At 39.4% G+C, this 18,212-nt stretch overlaps 1 protein-coding gene across 7 annotated transcripts in view; it reads left to right on the top strand.

Annotated features, from left to right (window-relative positions):
• Nucleotides 1–18,212, top strand: part of SNX27 (sorting nexin 27) — an 89,126-nt gene that overhangs the window by 40,590 nt on the left and 30,324 nt on the right. For 6 of the 7 annotated variants that reach the window (XM_017877664.1, XM_017877657.1, XM_017877659.1 and 3 more), the window contains 5 exons: nucleotides 5,595–5,787; nucleotides 8,666–8,730; nucleotides 9,971–10,075; nucleotides 13,702–13,780; nucleotides 16,182–16,345. In XM_017877664.1, coding sequence (XP_017733153.1) covers nucleotides 5,610–5,787; nucleotides 8,666–8,730; nucleotides 9,971–10,075; nucleotides 13,702–13,780; nucleotides 16,182–16,345 — 591 coding nt within the window. In that variant the 5' untranslated portion in view covers nucleotides 5,595–5,609. The remainder of the gene's footprint in view (nucleotides 1–5,594; nucleotides 5,788–8,665; nucleotides 8,731–9,970; nucleotides 10,076–13,701; nucleotides 13,781–16,181; nucleotides 16,346–18,212) is intronic. The other variant, XM_017877660.1, reaches the window with a different exon arrangement.

Here is an 18,212-nt window from a genome sequence, read left to right as displayed (position 1 = left end):
CCAGGCCTGGCTAATTTTGTATTTTTAGTAGAGACGGGGTTTCTCCATGTTGGTCAGGCTGGTCTTGAACTCGTGACCTCAGGTGATCACCCACCTCGGCCTCCCAGAGTGCTGGGATTACAGGTGTAAGCCACCGCACCCAGCCTGTTTTTTGTTTGTTTTTTTGTTTTTGCATTTTTGTCCTGTAATATTTAACTGAATGTTAGGCATCATATGTAGAATAATAGTAGAGATGACTGAAGTAAATAGTGTTTGAACTTGGAAATGGGCAATGTTCTTCTGTTAGGGAATTTAGTCAGTTAAGCTGGGCTTGGATTTTGTTATAGCTATCATTACCTTTACTGTGCCATAGGCCTTAAGTTTCTCTAGCAAGGGGTTGCTATTGCCTTGTGCTTAGAGTGAGGGCTGGGGTTCTGGAGGTTTTAAAATATTCATTTATTTATTTATTTATTTATTTATTTATTTATTTTTTGAGACAAACTCTCCTTCTGTCTCTCAGACTGGAGTGCAGTTGCACAATAATGGCTCTCTGCAGCCTTGACTTCCTGGCTTAAGCATTCCTCCAGCCTGAGCCTACCAAGTAGCTGGGACCACAAGCACACATCACCACATCTGGCTGATTTTTTTTTACTTTTTGTGGAGACAGAGTCCCACCATTTTGCCCAGGCTAGTCTCAAAATCCTGGGCTCAAGTGATCCTCCTGCCTTGGCCTCCCAAAGTGCTGGGATTATAGACAAGAGCCACTGTGCCCAGCCTGGAGGGGTTTTTTTTTTTAGACAGAGTCTTGCTCTGTCGCCAGGCTGGAGTGCAATGGCGCAATCTCAGCTCACTGCAACCTCTACCTCCCGGGTTCAAGTGATTCTCCTCCTTCACTCTCTCGAGTAGTTGGGACTACAGGCCTGCACCACCACGCCCAGCTAATTTTTGTAATTTTAGTAGAGTGGGGTTTCAGCATGTTGGCCAGGATAGTCTCGATCTCTTGACCTCGTGATCCGCCTGTCTTGGCCTTCCAAAGTGCTGGGATTACAGGTGTAAGCTATGGTGCCCAGCCGGCCCTGGAGGGTTTTTTTGTCCTCAGACTTTCAGCCACCTGTGCATACCAGTACCACAGAGAAGTTGTCTCTTTGCATTCTTACCCCTCTGCTACTGGTAGACTGCTCTTGCTTTTTACGTGGGCTTAGACTCATGGTAGAGGTAGATGTTGTGTAGTTCACCCTTAGGCTTAGGCAGAGTCTGTGTCTCTGTGTCCTAATTCTTTTGCCCTTCCTTCTTATTTTAGCCAGACTTGGCCTTGTATCTGTGGTTAGTCTTGGGAAAGAGTTTCCTGTCCCTCCCTCAGCTATAGCAAACCTCTGCTTGGTAATAGTGGAGGAACCTGGGCCTAATATGGTTTCCTGCCTCTCCCCACGGGTATAGAGTATTTTAGTTTTACTCCTTCCCCAGAAGAAGTGGATCTTTGCCTGTGCACTCTGAATGAGAGGATTTACTGCCTGTCTTAGCCTGTTTTTGCTGCTGTAATAGAATAACACAGATTGTAGGTAATTTATAAAGAAAAGAGATTATTTGACTCACAGTTCTAGAGCCTGGGAAGTCTAATATCAAGGGGCCACATCTGGTGAAGGCCTTTTTGTTGTGTTATAACATGGAGGAAGGCATTCCCAGGTAAGGAAGTGCATGTGAGACAGAGAGAAAAGGGGGCCCAAACTCCTGAGATAAATAACCCACTGTCTCACTGCCTCAATCATGACATTAATCATGAGAGTTTTGCCATTACCTCTTTTTTTTTTTTTGAGACGCGGTCTTGCTCTGTCGCCCAGGCTGGAGTGCAGTGGCGGGATCTCAGCTCACTGCAAGCTCCACTTCCCGGGTTCCCGCCATTCTCCTGCCTTAGCCTCCCGAGTAGCTGGGACTACAGGTGCCCGCAACCACACCCGGCTAATTTTTTTTGTATTTTTAGTAGAGATGGGGTTTCACCGTGTTAACCAGGATGGTCTCGATCTCCTGACCTCATGATCCGCCCGCCTCGGCCTCCCAAAGTGGAGAGTTTTGCCATTACCTCTTAAAGATCCCACTTCTTAATACACTTCTTAATCTCTCTTCTTAATAGCTGCTTAGTGTCCTTATCCACTGATTCTTTTGTGTTGGTAATTTCTGAGCCTGTCTCTACTGACTAATTTTTATCCTGGTCATAGGTCAAATTTTCATGCTTTTTTATATGTCTAGTAATTTTTGATAGGATATTGTATATTGTGAATGCAGTGTTATTGGGTTGCTAGATTTTGTTATATTTCTTTAAAGAGTGTTGGATTTTTTTTTTTTTCCTGGCATACAGTTAAGCTACCTAAAGATTACTTTGGTCCTTTTAGCTTTGTTTTAAGCTCTTTTGAGTAGTTTAGAGTACCTTTTACTCTAGAACCAGTTTGGCTCCGCTCCTAAAGCATGGTCTTTTTGAGTTAGTTCCCTTCTGAATTCCATGCAGATTTAGGGAGGTCTCTTTATTCTGGCTGGAGGGAAGTTGAATGATTCTGTAAACTGCGTGAACTCTGGGAATTGTTTATTTACCACTCCCGGCTTATAATAGTTTTTTCTTTAGATTGTTATTCAGTCAAAATTCAAGGGAACTTAATACAGATTTCTGGAGCTGTCTTGCTTTAGCTCCCTCGTACATGCTTAGTCCTGCAAATTCTAGCTGCTTTGCCCTCCTTGAACTTCAGTCTCTGTTTATTCAACTCAGTGAAGTTGCCAAACTCTGTTTGGGTACCCCTCCCTGAGCTGCAGTTTAGGAGTTACCTCTAGGCAGAAAGCTGAGATGATGTTAGGGCTCACCGGCTCATCTTGTTTGCTTCCCTTTTCTCAGGGATCACAATTCTTAGCTGCCTGTTGTCCAGTGTCTGAAAATAGTTGTTGCCTATATTGTGTCCAGTTTTCTGGTTGTATTTAATGGGAGGTTAATTACCACCTGGAAGTCCACAGCTTGTTCTGTAAATGGAGAATATTTTTATTTAGGGATAATTTGATTAAAATTGATTTTAAATATTTTGACTTTAAAAGAAATGCCAGTGGAACTTTACTTCATATTATATAGAGGAATAAGTTCCAGATGGATTAAGGACTTAAATGACAAAACAAAAAATTAAAAGCTCTTAGTGAAAATATTCACAAAATATTGGTGAATAGCTTATTGATCTTGGGAATAGCAAAGTTTCTTAAGACACAAAAGTGTTGGTTATAAAAGATTGATAAATTGGACTCTTTCTAGAATTTAAAAAACCTTAAATAGAGTGAAAAGACCAATGACAGGCCAGGTGCAGTGGCTCATGCCTGTAATCCCAGCACTTTGGGAGGCCAAGGCGGGCGGATCACGAGGTCAAGAGATCAAGACCATCCTGGCTAACACAGTGAAACCCTGTCTCTACTAAAAATACAAAAAAATTAGCCGGTCATGGTGGTGGGTATCTGGAGTCCCAGCTACTTGGGAGGCAGAGGCAGGAGAATGGTGTGAACCTGGGGGCAGAGCTTGCAGTGAGCAGACATCGTGCCACTGCACTCCAGCCTGGGCGACAGAGCGAGACTCCGTCTCAAAAAAAAAAAAAGAAAAAAAGACCAGTGACAAACTGGAAGAAGATATTCACAATACACACAAATGAAACACTGTGTCAATATATAAAGAACTCCATAAATCAATAAGAAAAGCAAAAAAACTTAATATGAAGATAAGCAAAACACATGAGTAGGTACTTTACAAAAAATGACACTCACATGGTCAATAAGTATATGAAGAGTTATTCAACATCATTAGTAATTAGAGAAATGTAAATTAGGATCACAGTAAGAAATCTTTTCACACCAATTCCATTGGCAAAATTAAGAGGATCTTTTTATATATTGCTGAAAGAGAATAAATTGGTACAACCACTTTAGCTTACATTTTGGCATTATCTCCTGAGGCTGAATATGCATATAACTCTGCAGTTCACTTAGGGTTATACTCAGAAGAATATCTTTTGCATGTACATCAGGAGGCATTTATACAAATGTTAACAGCAGCATTGTTCACAGTAACTAAAATCCAGAAACAACCCGAGTGCTCATGAGTGGGAGAACAGATTGAAAACAAACGAGCAACTATGATATATTCACACAACAAAATGCTGCATGCAGCAGAGTATACCACAAAGACATGTAATGTTGTGATGAGACTGTAGTATAATATTAAGTGAAAAAAGTAAATCCTTTAAAGTCTCATCTTGATACTCTATTTTTATAAAACCAAAATACCTTTAAAATTAAAATATAAAATTTAAGGATTATATATAAATGCAAAAAAATATAAAAAGAAAAGCAAGGGAATCATGAACATGGTTGGATATGATAACTTTTTGGGGTCAGAGAAACAGGGATATAGGGATGTGGGATAGAGGAGGCAGAGACTATATGGCTTGAATTAAATTATTTTCAAGGTCTTAGCTTTTATTTTGCTTTTCACATTATCTGTTTACTAACAAAAATTCCACAGTTGCTTAAATCACTTGGTTTTTTTGAGACAGTGTCTCCTTCTGTTGTCCAGGCTGGAGTGTAGTGGCAGGATCGTGGTTCACTGCTTCCTCTGCCTCTTGGATTCAAACAATCCTCCCACCTTAGCCTCCTGGGACTACAGGCGCATGCCACCATGCCCAGCTACATTTTTGTATTTTTTTGTAGAGACAGGGTTTTGCCATGCTGCCCAGGCTGGTCTCGAACTCTTGGACTCGAGCAATCTGCCCGCCTGTCAGCCTCCCAAAGTGCACTGGGATTACAGACGTGAGCCACCATGCCCAGGCCGCTTAAGTCATTTTTTAGGCCTTTTCTTTGGAATCAACTTTAGAGCCAGTTTAGGCCGCACACAAGTATCAGTTACATGGCTTTATAATCAACCCTAGGTTTTCAGCTCCTTTCAGATTTGCTTGCTTATTCATTCACTATATTTACCACATTGGCTTCAAATGACTTTTAACTTTCTAAAAGTAAAATCCACCCTTAAAAACTGGTAATTGCCTTTGAAGTTATTTAAAAGTATGCTAGAGGTCATTCTAATAGCAAAAATAAGATCACGCTCCTCCTACTGGGTGCGGTGGTTCAAGGTGGGTGGATCACCTGAGGTCAAGAGGTCGAGACCAGCCTGGCCAACATGGTGAAACCCCTTCTCTACTAAAAATACAAAAATTAGCCAGGTGTGGTGGCGGATGCCTGTAATCCCAACTATTCAGGAGGCTAAGGCAGGAGAATCGCTTGAACCCAGGAGGCGGAGGTTACAGTGAGCCGAGATCATGCCACTGCACTCCAGCCCAGGCAACAGAGTGAGACTCCATCTCAAAAAAACCCCAAAACACAAAAAGAACATCATGCTCCTTTTGAAAAGGGGATAGTCCTTTTTTATACATACAACTTTATACATGTTTGTCGAAAGTAAGTCTTACTTTAAAGTGACCTTGAATATAGTTTTTGTTAAATGCATAGTAGAATGCATCTAACCAATATCATCTAAGCGTGCCAAGATGATTATGTGATTTAATTTGTATTAAGTATGGTTTTCTTTTGTTCTTCTCCTTCACTAGGTATATAATGTTTACATGGCAGGGAGGCAGCTGTGTTCTAAGCGGTACCGGGAATTTGCTATCCTACACCAGAACCTGAAGAGAGAGTTTGCCAACTTTACATTTCCCCGACTCCCAGGGAAGTGGCCATTTTCATTATCAGAACAACAATTAGATGCCCGACGTCGGGGACTGGAAGAATATCTAGAAAAAGGTAATCCAAACCATCAAACTCTACTATATTGAGTAGACGTGGGTTCTAGATATGCAGCTTCTAAACTGCATAGCTGAATTTCCGGAAACTCAATAGTGAATGTAAGTCAGGTTTCTGACTAAGTATTGAACGATCTGAACTTTGAAGGCAAAACTGAAATGTCCAGTACAGTGATCAGTAGCCTGTTTCATTGGTTTGTTTAATGCTTAACAACAACAGAAAAATGAATGTTTAGTTTTTGATGCATTTGGTGATGCCTAATGGACATTTTTTTTTTTTTTTAGACGGAGTCTTGCTCTATCACCAGGCTGGAGTGCAGTGGCATGATGTCGGCTCACTGCATCCTCCGCCTCCTGGGTTCAAGCGATTCTCCTGCCTCAGCCTCCTGAGTAGCTGGGACTATAGGCACACGCCACCACACCCAGCTAATTTTTATATTTTTAGTGGAGATGGGGTTTCACCATGTTGACCAGGATGGTCTCGATATCTTGACCTCGTGATCCATCTGCCTCTGTCTCCCAAAGTGCTGGGATTACATGGACCTTTATTTTTGGGTTATATTATCTGCCAGCAAACACATATAGACTCAGCAATATGCTGAATTGATTTGGGAACTAAGTGGGCAATATTAAGACATTTTTAATATTTAAGACTTTTTTTTTAAATGGTTCTTGGCTTACTGGTGTATCCTACCTGAAAACTTTATTCATTTTACAGGTATTCATAGATAGGTTTGCTGAGTTGTAGGTAATCTAGAGTGCCCTTGTTCTAAGCAGGCTAAACGTAGATAGTAATACTTCTGTATTGAATTTTTTGTTTTTTTTTTGTTTTGAGACAGAATCTTGCTCTGTTGCCCAGGCTAGAGTGCAGTGGCATGATCTTGGCCCACTGCAACCTCTACCTCCCAGGTTCAAGCGATTCTCCTGCCTCGGCCTCCCAAGTACCTGGGACTACAGAAGCGCACCACCATGCCCGGCTAATTTTTGTGTTTTTAGTAGAGACGGGGTTTCCCCATGTTGGCCAAGCTGGTCTCGAATTCCTAACCTCAGGCGATCTGCCCACCTTGGCCTCCCAAAGTCCTGGGATTACAGGCATGAACCACTGCACCTGGCCCTGTATTGAAGTGTACTTGTTATCTCTGTGCCTCCAAATGATAGATACATCAGGAGTCTGTGGATGTGGATGGTGAAACATTTGTGTAGAAAGGCAGGGAAATGACACAGATCTCTTCAATAAGATAGCTCATCTTGTGGCTCAGGGAAGAGACCTTTCCTTGCTACATTATAGAGTTGCATTATTTGGTAGCTGTTCAGTAGGTTTTTCTCTAAAATACTAGTTTATAGAGTAACAGTCTTACATGATATTTAGTCATTCTGTTTCCTTGTAACTAACTGACCTAGTTGAATCTTTTTTTTTTTTTTGAGACAGAGTCTTGCTTTGCCACCCAGGCTGGAGTGCAGTGGCCGGATCTCAGCTCACTGCAAGCTCCGCCTCCCGGGTTTACGCCATTCTCCTGCCTCAGCCTCCCGAGTAGCTGGGACTACAGGCGCCCGCCTCGTCGCCCGGCTAGTTTTTTGTATTTTAAGTAGAGACGGGGTTTCACCGTATTAGCCAGGATGGTCTCGATCTCCTGACCTCGTGATCCGCCCGTCTCGGCCTCCCAAAGTGCTGGGATTACAGGCTTGAGCCACCGCGCCCGGCCCCTAGTTGAATCTTTTAAAAACTTTTGTAGGGAGCCTTAGTCATGAAGAGAAACCATTTTCCCCGTAGAAGGTAATGGAACTTCCTTACCTGTTTTAGCTTTTCTAACAGGGACTGGCCTCTCTGAACAAAGCCCTTGGGAAATGAGAAAGGGTACAATTTTTAAAAATCAAATGAAGTAAAGTCACCAGTTTAATTTGCCATTCTCATGAGAGTGTCAGGAAATTAACTTTCTTAAATTTAGAGGATTAGCTACCTACCTTACCTGCCTGCTTGCTTTCCTATCTCACCCATCCCCAGCCAGCTTTTTATTTATTTATTTATTTATTTTGTTTGTTGTTTTGAAGCTAAAGTCAGTAAGGTGAAATGATGTGAATTCTTAATTACCTACCCTAGTTTTCCCAAAATGGCTTTTAATTTTCGTGGTTCTCTGACTGGCCTGTTTTTAGGCCAAATAAATATTTTTCCTTTAGTATTTCAATTTTATATTTGGTTTATTCCTGATTAATCTTCCCTTACCACTGCCTCTTTACCCCATGTTCTGTTGTTCTAGCTTGTTAATAGGTCACACAAGACTGCAAAGTTATATTTACTGAACTTTTCTTTTTTTTTTTTTTTTTTTTTTTTGAGACGGAGTTTCGCTCTGTCGCCTGGGCTAGAGTGCAGTGGCTGGATCTCGGCTCACTGCAAGCTCCGCCTCCCGGGTTCACGCCGTTCTCCTGCCTCAGCCTCCCGAGTAGCTGGGACTACAGGCGCCTGCCACCTCGCCCGGCTAGTTTTTTATATTTTTTTTTTTAGTAGAGACGGGGTTTCACCAGGTTAGCCAGGATGGTCTCGATCTCCTGACCTCGTGATCCGCCCGTCTTGGCCTCCCAAAGTGCTGGGATTACAGGCTTGAGCCACCGCGCCTGGCCTATTTACTGAACTTTTATTTCTCTTTTCTGGTTATGTTTAATATTTTTAGCGAGCTCTACATCTTTATATTTTCTATTATTTCTTTGTTCTGATCATATTTAGATGAATGTTTATCACGCCTTAAAATCTTGTATGCCAGGCATGGTGTGCTGCCTCATTATTGCCTGCTATTGATGATTTAAACTTAAAACTTTGATATGTCTTTGACTTTATATTCTTGATTTTAAGGCCTTATGCCAGATTTTATCTTTATTTTCTACAGTGTGTTCAATACGAGTAATTGGTGAGAGTGACATCATGCAGGAATTCCTGTCAGAATCCGATGAGGTAGGTGAATATCTCCTTTAGTGATTATTTTCCTCTTGGCTCCTTGTGGGGGAAAATAAGTTAAAGGTATTGATTATGGGTTAAATTTCCATAAGCTCTCCAAAGGACTCTATTTTTTCTACTTCCATTTTATATGTATCCTGCTTATCTATCCTTTAAGACCTAGGTCCACTTTCTCTTTGAAGCCATCCCTGATGAGTTTTCATCAATTTTTCATTCCACCAAAAGCTTTTGCAACTAGTTCCATTCAATGATCAGTTGTTGCTGTCTCATTCTCTAATTTTTGTACATGTAATCAGATTGTCGCTTTATATTTTTAGCTTACAAGAGTGTGAGCTACCTGTAGGTAAGAGCTAAATCTTGACCATCTTTATATTCCCAGTTCCTTACCACAGCGTCAAGCATTTTGTAGGTGCTTAATAAATATTAATTGAATAGAAGAGTGAATATTTAATGCTAATATAGTAGTGTGTTATCCACTACTTATTTTATATGTATATGCCTTGTTTTCCCAACTAGATTATAAATTTCTTATAGTCAAGGGCTTACAATAAAGCAATGCTTATGATTGTTTTAGGCAATGAATAGTACTTTTTAAAAAGTGGTACTTTTTTAAAAGGTCAAAAATTACAAGGTTAGAGGAATGTGTTAATCAACAAAAGCAGTGTATTAATCATCAAAAGCAGTAAGAGGAGAGTAAGAATTGTTTACCTTTTGCTAGAAGAAAATTGGGCATCAGGCTAACTTTGAAAGGAAAAATGGATGAGACTCAGGTATCCATTTTTTCTTTTAACAATCTCCTAGTTATTTCAGGGTTCAGAAAGAAACTTACTATATCTCTTGATCCAGTCTGTATGCCTGACCATTAATACCAGAGAATATACATCAAAACTACTGCTTTCAGTTATCTTCTCTCATTTGTGGATTCTGAATGGGGAGACGGAAGCGAATCAAAAATCTCATCTGTGTTTGACCTAGACTGTTTCACACAAGTTTCCTGTTTTGAAATGTGAACACGTTGGCTTCAACATGTTTCTTTCCTTCCTGCTTATCTTAAAGGTTAACTTCTGCTGCAGCCCTGAAGTCAGCTTTATGACTTGTAAATGTATTGACTTTTTTCCCGTTCTCATTGGAACTCACTTACTCTCTACACGTTTTAGGTTGTTGTCTAGCTAGCTTGTTACAGGGAGAGTGAAGATATACTGGGCCATAAATTCTGTCTCTATGTCTTTTCCCCCAGAACTACAATGGTGTGTCTGACGTAGAGCTGAGAGTAGCATTACCAGATGGAACAACGGTTACAGTCAGGGTTAAAAAGAACAGTACTACAGACCAAGTATATCAGGTAAATTAAATGAACACGTAGACTTGACATTGGATGATGTGAAGCTAAGGAAGATAGATTAAATGAGTCAGTAAAGTGCTTAGGGTGTCTGGCACATAATCAGTTTATTAAATGTTAGCTACTATTGTTATTATTAATGTGAAAGTACTTTGCCCTCGCTTAAAAGAAAGGTACGGTAAATACCCCAGGTTGTAGTAGTTGTGATTAACCCCTCCTTTTTTTTGGAGATGGAGTGTTGCTCTGTCACCCAGGCTGGAGTGCAGTGGCGTGATCTCGGCTCACTGCAACCTCTGCCTCCCGCGTTCAAGCGATTCTCCTGTCTCAGCCTCCTGAGTAGCTGGGACTACAGGCGCCCACCACTACGCCTGGCTAATTTTTGTATTTTTAGTAGAGACATGGTCTCACCATGTTGGCCAGGATGGTCTTGATCTCCTGACCTCGTGAGCCGCCTGCCTCGGCCTCCCAAAGTGCTGGGATTACAGCAACCCCTCCTTTTTTGATTGTAAAAAAACTATAACACACATGAAAACAGAATAGTATAATGAATCTCCATATGGTAATCATTTATATTTAATAATTATCAAGATTTTGCCACATTTGCCTTATGTATATCTTTTTTCTTTTCCTTTAAGTATTTAAAAGCAAATCCCATATTATTGGACCTGTATGTACTTCAGTATGCATCTTCTTACAAAACCACAGTGCCATTATCAAACCTTAAAAATTAGCGCTATTGCCTTGGTATTGCCTAATAACTACTCCATAGTCACATTTTCCAGTTGTCTAAAATGATTTTTTTACATTTGGTTTGTTAAAATCTGAATCTAAACAAGGTCCTTAGATCACATTTGATTTTTATGTTTGTTTTAATATAGGGCAGTCCCCACTTCTCCCCATTTTTTTTTCATGCCATTGTTTTGTTGCAGAAATGGGTCAGTGCCCTGTGGAATGACCCGCATTCTGAATGTGTCTGTTTGTTTTCTGGTGGTGTCATTTGATATATCCTTCTATGTCTCTGTATTTTCTATACATGGAAGTTTGCTCTAGAGGCTCAATTAGATTCAGGTTCTGCTTTTTTGATAATACTTCATAGTTGGTCCTGTATACTTTATATTGCTTCTCTACAATTACACAATACTGGGTTATCCCATTTTAGTGGTACAAAGGTTAACCAGTAGGTTTAGGTGGTGAAATCTGATCTTTTCATTGTAAAATTCACCACTGATCTTTCATCAAATGAATCTATCCATTGATGATTATTGCGTTAACCAGTGATTTCATTAAAGGTTACAAAGTGCTGATTTTCTAATACTCTTATTTCTTCACACCGATTAGCTAGAATTCTTCTGAAGATAACTTTTCCTTGTCAACTAACGCTACTTAATTATCTCAAAATAGATAATTTCCCACAGTTTGTGGGAAAGACAGGATACGTATTTAAGCCTTTCCTTTGATTGCCGATTTTCAGAGTAAATACATAATTATATATAATATAATTATACTATATTAGATAATATATAAGTAGACTTACCATATTAATATATACTTTCATAATTATAGAGAGGAGATTAAATAATATAATATACAAATAATAATATATATAATTCATTATGAAATGTATATATTATATGTAATAATTTAGATAATGGGTTTTTAGATTCAATGTGATTTAATCAATAGCGTATATTATCTTTTTGATGCTCAGATTGTTCCATCTTTGGCCAATGAAAGCTCCTTCATGTCTGCTCCTTTATGCTTTTGATGCAACCTAATATTTTTATGATAGCATTCTTGCTTTTTGGTACAATAAGATGTCCTGGCCTCATCTTTGTATATTTCTTACCCTAGATATCTAGAATAGGCCATTTCCCCAAGGAGTCCTATTCTTTTAGTGAGAAACTGTATTTAGAGATCATAATCTGCGTGCTGGGTGTAATCATTGCCTGTATATGCCTTTTCATTGGCCTTTAATCCTAACTTGATCAGAATTTTCAGGGAGACAAGCAGGTTTCTGGGTACTAATGCTTACATTTCTCTTTTGTAGCAAACATTAAAAAATCTATCCCCCAAACATTTATTTATCCACTGTATTTTATGGCAAAGGATATATGCAGGATCTCAGGCATTTATGAAATTATACAATGGTAGAGAATTTCAAGAAAAGTACTATTTTACAGCTTGCTGATCTTTTGTTTTGTTTTGATTGCTTTTTTCCAGTGTTCCTCTAGCAAGGCTTAGGTTTTTTACACTTTCCTCCCAACCCCGTTTTTGAGCCTTTTAACTATAAACTATTTTTTTTTTTTTTTTTTTTTTTTTTGAGACGGAGTCTCGCTCTGTTGCCCGGGCTGGAGTGCAGTGGCCGGATCTCAGCTCACTGCAAGCTCCGCCTCCCGGGTTTATGCCATTCTCCTGCCTCAGCCTCCCGAGTAGCTGGGACTACAGGCGCCCGCCACCTCGCCCGGCTAGTTTTTTGTATTTTTTAGTAGAGACGGGGTTTCACCGTGTTAGCCAGGGTGGTCTCGATCTCCTGACCTCGTGATCCACCCGTCTCGGCCTCCCAAAGTGCTGGGATTACAGGCTTGAGCCACCGCGCCCGGCCTACTATAAACTATTTTCTAAACCTTGAAAGCCTTTTAGTTTCTATCCAGTGCAGTGTAGAATGATAATTTAGAATACTTATAATGTCTAGTTCCTCTATCACATCATGGATGGACCTAGGCCTCATATGTGAGCAGATAGGAGAAGAAGGGATATAATCACATTTGGCTTACTGAGATACTAATAATCAACAGTTTTATCTTTGTTTTATCAACAAAACAACGGCATGAAAAAGAAGTACCTTGCTTATATTGAGGTTGATCTTGAAAAGAAATTTTGTTACTACTAGTTTATATTTTGTTGTTGTTTGTATGTAATTGTCCTTTATTTGCACACAGTTTTCCAATTTCTTTTTTATTTGTCATGTTAGGACCTGAGTTCCTAGAGAGAATGAGTGATTCTTGTTTAATATGCCTCTATTATCCCAGTATTTTGCTATTTTATGTAGATATTATGATGGTAATTCTTAGGAAATGGAGGTGCCTAATGATCCCAGCATGAGACATGGATCATCTAAAAAGTAAACAAAAAATTTTTGTTTAGCCAGAATATAATTGATAAACAATATTTTACGCTCTAGAATCAAATGTGTAGTTTTTTTGTGTTAATGTATTAAATGTAGGCTGAATGTGTGAAACTGGATATTTAAGCGTTTGTTTTCTTTTTAAGATCTGTGCTATTAAGTACATTTCTTGTAAGTTGTGTTAAAAAATGAATGAAGTTGTTTTAGAGAGGGAAGCTGATATTTAAGGACAGAATATTGTCAGCTTACACTGGAAGGGAGAAACTCATATTCATAGCTGTTGGGGCAGATACAGGTGTTTTTTCCCTTTTCTTTCATATATGTGTATGCGTGCATGCATGTACACATACATACAAAGAAAGATAGTTATGGACCATTAATGCAATTTTTGTGAGGCCAAGATGGCAGAACCTCTCCCCTTTCCCTCCTCCACAGGCATACACCTGCCTTTTCCTACAGCATTGACTTAATTTTCTTGAAACCAATCTATCCTGTTTAACCTTAGGCTATTGCAGCAAAGGTTGGCATGGACAGTACGACAGTGAATTACTTTGCCTTATTTGAAGTGATCAATCACTCCTTTGGTGAGTACCAGTGGCTGATACTAGTTTTGTTTTCTATACTGTCAGAAAGAAACTATTTGCTTAGAGAAGAGCTTGAAGACAAGGGGAGATCCCGCTCATTAGAACTGTCTCTAACAATCAGACCAAGCATATCCCGTTAAACTTAGGTCATAAGGATGTCTGATCACTGTTGATTCTTTTTCCTCTTTTGTAAGTGTAGGTTACAACCAGCAATGAATTGGAAGATACTTCCATGAGGTTCTTTTAAATCTGAGGTTCAAAATTCATATATTCCAATGAAACAGGCTTAAAAAGATGGGATGTTCTATTTAGCCACATGTTGTTTTAGTGTACTTTAGGATTTTTGTAAAGATTCTTAAGAGTAGCTTTCTGTTTTCAGAAGTTAGAAAGATATATACTGGTTAAAAGCCTTGTTTTAATGCATACATTTAAGCTTCTGTGTGAATAAATTTCCTCTTCCAAGGAGGTTTTATTGCATGGTGACAGGAAATTTATATTTTATTTTACAAAAGCTAGGGATGGTGGTCACATTGGTTGCACTGAGACTACAAAGGGGAGAGAGTCTGAGGGTTTGCTCTGAATGACATAGATTTCCTACAGTTTATGGGTCTCTTCCGTATCATATAGATTTATATAGGGTGAAGGCCAGAATAGATACAGATAATATTGATTGATCAGATCTTCCTTATCCCAGAAAGTGGGAGAGTTTGGTAGATTTAGGTTGCCTTGCTATCTCAGGTCCGGGTAGAATAACTTTGATTCCCCTAAAGCAGCCATCTCCCTAATATTTTTTTTCTTCCCAACTCACAGCAGTGTAACTAGACAGATGTAAATTACGTTACAAAGGATTACTAAGGTACCAAGACATCTGGATTCTAACCTTGTTTTTTGTCTAAGCTTTAGTTTCACTTTCTATAAAATGGAAAGTATTAAATCTATCTTTTGTAGTGTTACAAAGCCAAGTAAACATCGAGAGAGAAAGTAATCTCAGCAATTTGGGAGGCTGAGGCAGGAGGATTGCTTGAGCCCAGGAGTTTGAGACCAGCCTGGGCAACATAGTGAGACTGCCATCTCTAAAAACAATTTAAAAATTAGCCAAGCATGGTGACACATGCAGGTGGTCCAAGCTGGGAGGCTGAGGTAGGAGGATCAGTTGAGCCTAGGAGGTTAAGGCTGCTGTGAGCTATGATTGTGCCACAACTCTCTAGCCTGGGCAACACAGTGAGACCCTGTCTCAAAAAAATTTAGAAATTAAAAGTGGGCCGGGCGCGGTGGCTCAAGCCTGTAATCCCAGCACTTTGGGAGGCCGAGACGGATGGATCACGAGGTCAGGAGATCGAGACCATCCTGGCTAACACGGTGAAACCCCGTCTCTACTAAAATACAAAAAAAACTAGCCGGGCGAGGTGGCGGGCGCCTGTAGTCCCAGCTACTCGGGAGGCTGAGACAGAAGAAAGGCGTAAACCCGGGAGGCGGAGCTTGCAGTGAGCTGAGATCCGGCCACTGCACTCCAGCCTGGGCGACAGAGCGAGACTCCGTCTCAACAAAAAAAAAAAAAAATTAAAAGTGGTAGTTTTTTTTTATCCTGCTTGGGTGGCTGTTAGAAAGAGGAAGTATAACATTACTCAGAAGACACTTTTCAGTTTGAGGAATACTGTAGGATTTTTGGAGGTGGGCTGGAAAAAACCTTTTGGCCTTAATAAAAGCAGTTCATTGAGAATTACCACGTGAGAGACTCTGAATGCACCAGAGCTGGGTAAGAGGAGAGGCTTGCTTTAAAGATGTTTAGTGGACTTGAGCTGTAACTAGCTAATGGATTAGATATTTTAACTAAATTTGGAGTTGGTGCTGTTTGCAGAGTTGTCATGTTAACTGATCTGTGTCTTAGTACATTTTTGTGTTGCTATAAAGGAATACCTGAGGCTGGGTAATTTGTAAAGAAAAAAGGTCTAATTGTCTCATGATTCTGCTGATTTTCAGCTGATGTCCACCAAACATCTTTAAGACTGGGTTCAAGATTGGGCATCTGGTGAGGTCCTCAGGCTGTTTTCTTCCACTCATGGTGTGTGTAGAGATCACATTAGGCCCCACCTCTAACATTGGGGATCAAATTTCAACATAAACTTTGTGCAGGGACAAATATCCAAACCACAGCACTTGTCATTCAAGTGATAGGTTTCTGTCAGCTTGAGACTTGACTGGCCATGGTCATAGCTAGAAAGGATATTTGGCTGGACAGATATGGCTGTTTTGTGCTCCCAAGGCAGTACTCCTTAATGGATTTGAGATGATGTTCTGGTTAATGATAACATAGCATTCTTGATCTGCCTTACATAGTTTGTATTAGGGAAATTTCTTATATCTTTTCACTCCAGCTTTCTGTGTTTTGTCTTTCCTTTAGTACGTAAATTGGCACCTAATGAGTTTCCTCACAAACTCTACATTCAGAATTATACATCAGCTGTGCCAGGCACCTGCTTGACCATTCGAAAGTGGCTTTTTACAACAGAAGAAGAAATCCTCTTAAATGACAATGACCTTGCTGTTACCTACTTCTTTCATCAGGTAGGTAAATTGATCTTGAAAGGCACAATTCCTTTTTATGTTTGAATATAGTTGGTACTTTGCCAATTCCCTGTGAATCCTTAGGTAAGCTGCTTTGCTCCTGGGTCTGAATTACATTCGTAAAATGTTCTCTCCCATTTCACAAAAGATAAATATGTGTAAGTTTTAGAAGTGAAGATATCCTAGAGTTTAAAATACATATTTTAAAATATGTATTGTAATATTTTAAGCAACAGAAAATGAGCATTGTGGCTGTGTACCTGTTCAAAAATTTTCCACCAATATTATATATACATAGAGTTTAAACCATCAGATAGTTCTACACAGTTTATTGTAAAAAACAGTAGTTGCCCCTGCTTATTTCCATCTCCCCCCATAGGCAACCACCTTCACCTCTTTTAGCTTTGTTTTTTATTGGTTTGTTTGTTTGTTTGTTTTTGGTATTTACTTCTGTGTCTCCATTATAACTTGGTTATATTGCTTCTACTTAATTTTTCAGATTCCAGTAGCATCTCTTAATTTCCCACTATTGAAGATGAGACCCTAGCTGTCTTTCCTCCTCCATTCCTACCATATACTCATACCTTTTTCATCTCTCCCATCCCCTTAATATAATCAAATTATAATATTTGTTAGGTCAATATTCAGTGTTTACAATATTATGACTCTGTAAATGGTGAAATTTACAACAGAGCCATATAATAATTACTGTTTTTACTTTTCAGTTTCTTTACAACATTTTATTTTTCAACAGCTAATTATTGCCCTCCTTTTTCATTTGCTTAATTTTCCGTGTGCTGATGATTAATTTAGCTCCATACTCTTCACCAGTTGTCTAAATCTCCTCTAAAGACATTCAGTTCAGACCCATCAGGTAGTTCATGAATTTCCACTTTCTGAAGAAATCTCTTGTGGAGCCTCTTCCTCTACCCCTGTGTGAAGTGGCGGCTCTGTACTCTGGTGCACAGCTGGCCTTCTGGGATTGCCCTTCACCACCACCATCTCCTGTTTCCAGTGTTAGAGGACATTGTTAGAGTATTTTGTTTTGCTTTACTCCCGTATTTTTGTAGAATACACTTTGAGAGCTGTTCCTCTTTTTATATGTAATTTTAATTTTAATTTTGTGGGTACATAGTAGGTATATATATTTTTGGAGTACATGAGATGTTTGATATAGGCTTGTGGTGTGTAATAATCACATCATGGAAAATGGGGTATCCATCCCCTCAAACATTTATCTTTTGTGTTACAAACAATCCAGTTATACTCTTTTAGTAATTTTAAAATGTACAATTAAATTATTATTGACTATAGTCACCCTATTTTGCTGTCAAATACTAGGCCTTATTCATTAATTCTGGCTATTTTTTGTACCCATTAACCATCCCTGACTCTCCCCCAATTCCCCACTACCCTTCCCAGAGTCTGGTAACTATCCTACTCTATCTCCACGGGTTCAATTGTTTTGAGTTTTACAGTTCACAAATAACTGAGAACATGTAATATTTGTCTTTCTGTGCCTGGCTTATTTCACTTAACGTAGTGACCTCCACTTCCATCCATGTTGTTGCGAATGACCCGACTCTGATTCTTTTTTTATGGCTGAATAGTACTCCATTGTGTATAAGTACCACATTTTCTTTATCCATTCATTCGTTGGTGGATGCTTAGGTTGCTTCTAAATCTTGACTGTTGTGAACAGTGCTGCAGCAAACATGGGAATGTGGGTATCTCTTCAAAATACTGATTTCCTTTTTTTGGGGTGTATACCCAGCAGTGGGATTGCTGGATTGTATGATGGTTCTATTTTTAGTTTTTTGAGGAACCTCCAAACTGTTCTCTGAGTGGTTGTACTAATTGACATTCC

This window comes from Rhinopithecus bieti, unplaced genomic scaffold (assembly GCF_001698545.2).
Source record: "Rhinopithecus bieti isolate Rb0 unplaced genomic scaffold, ASM169854v2 scaffold_10548, whole genome shotgun sequence".
Taxonomy (NCBI): Eukaryota; Metazoa; Chordata; class Mammalia; order Primates; family Cercopithecidae; genus Rhinopithecus; species Rhinopithecus bieti.
The sequence above is the reverse complement of the archived record's forward strand: the minus strand, read 5'-3'. Positions and strand labels throughout refer to the sequence as shown.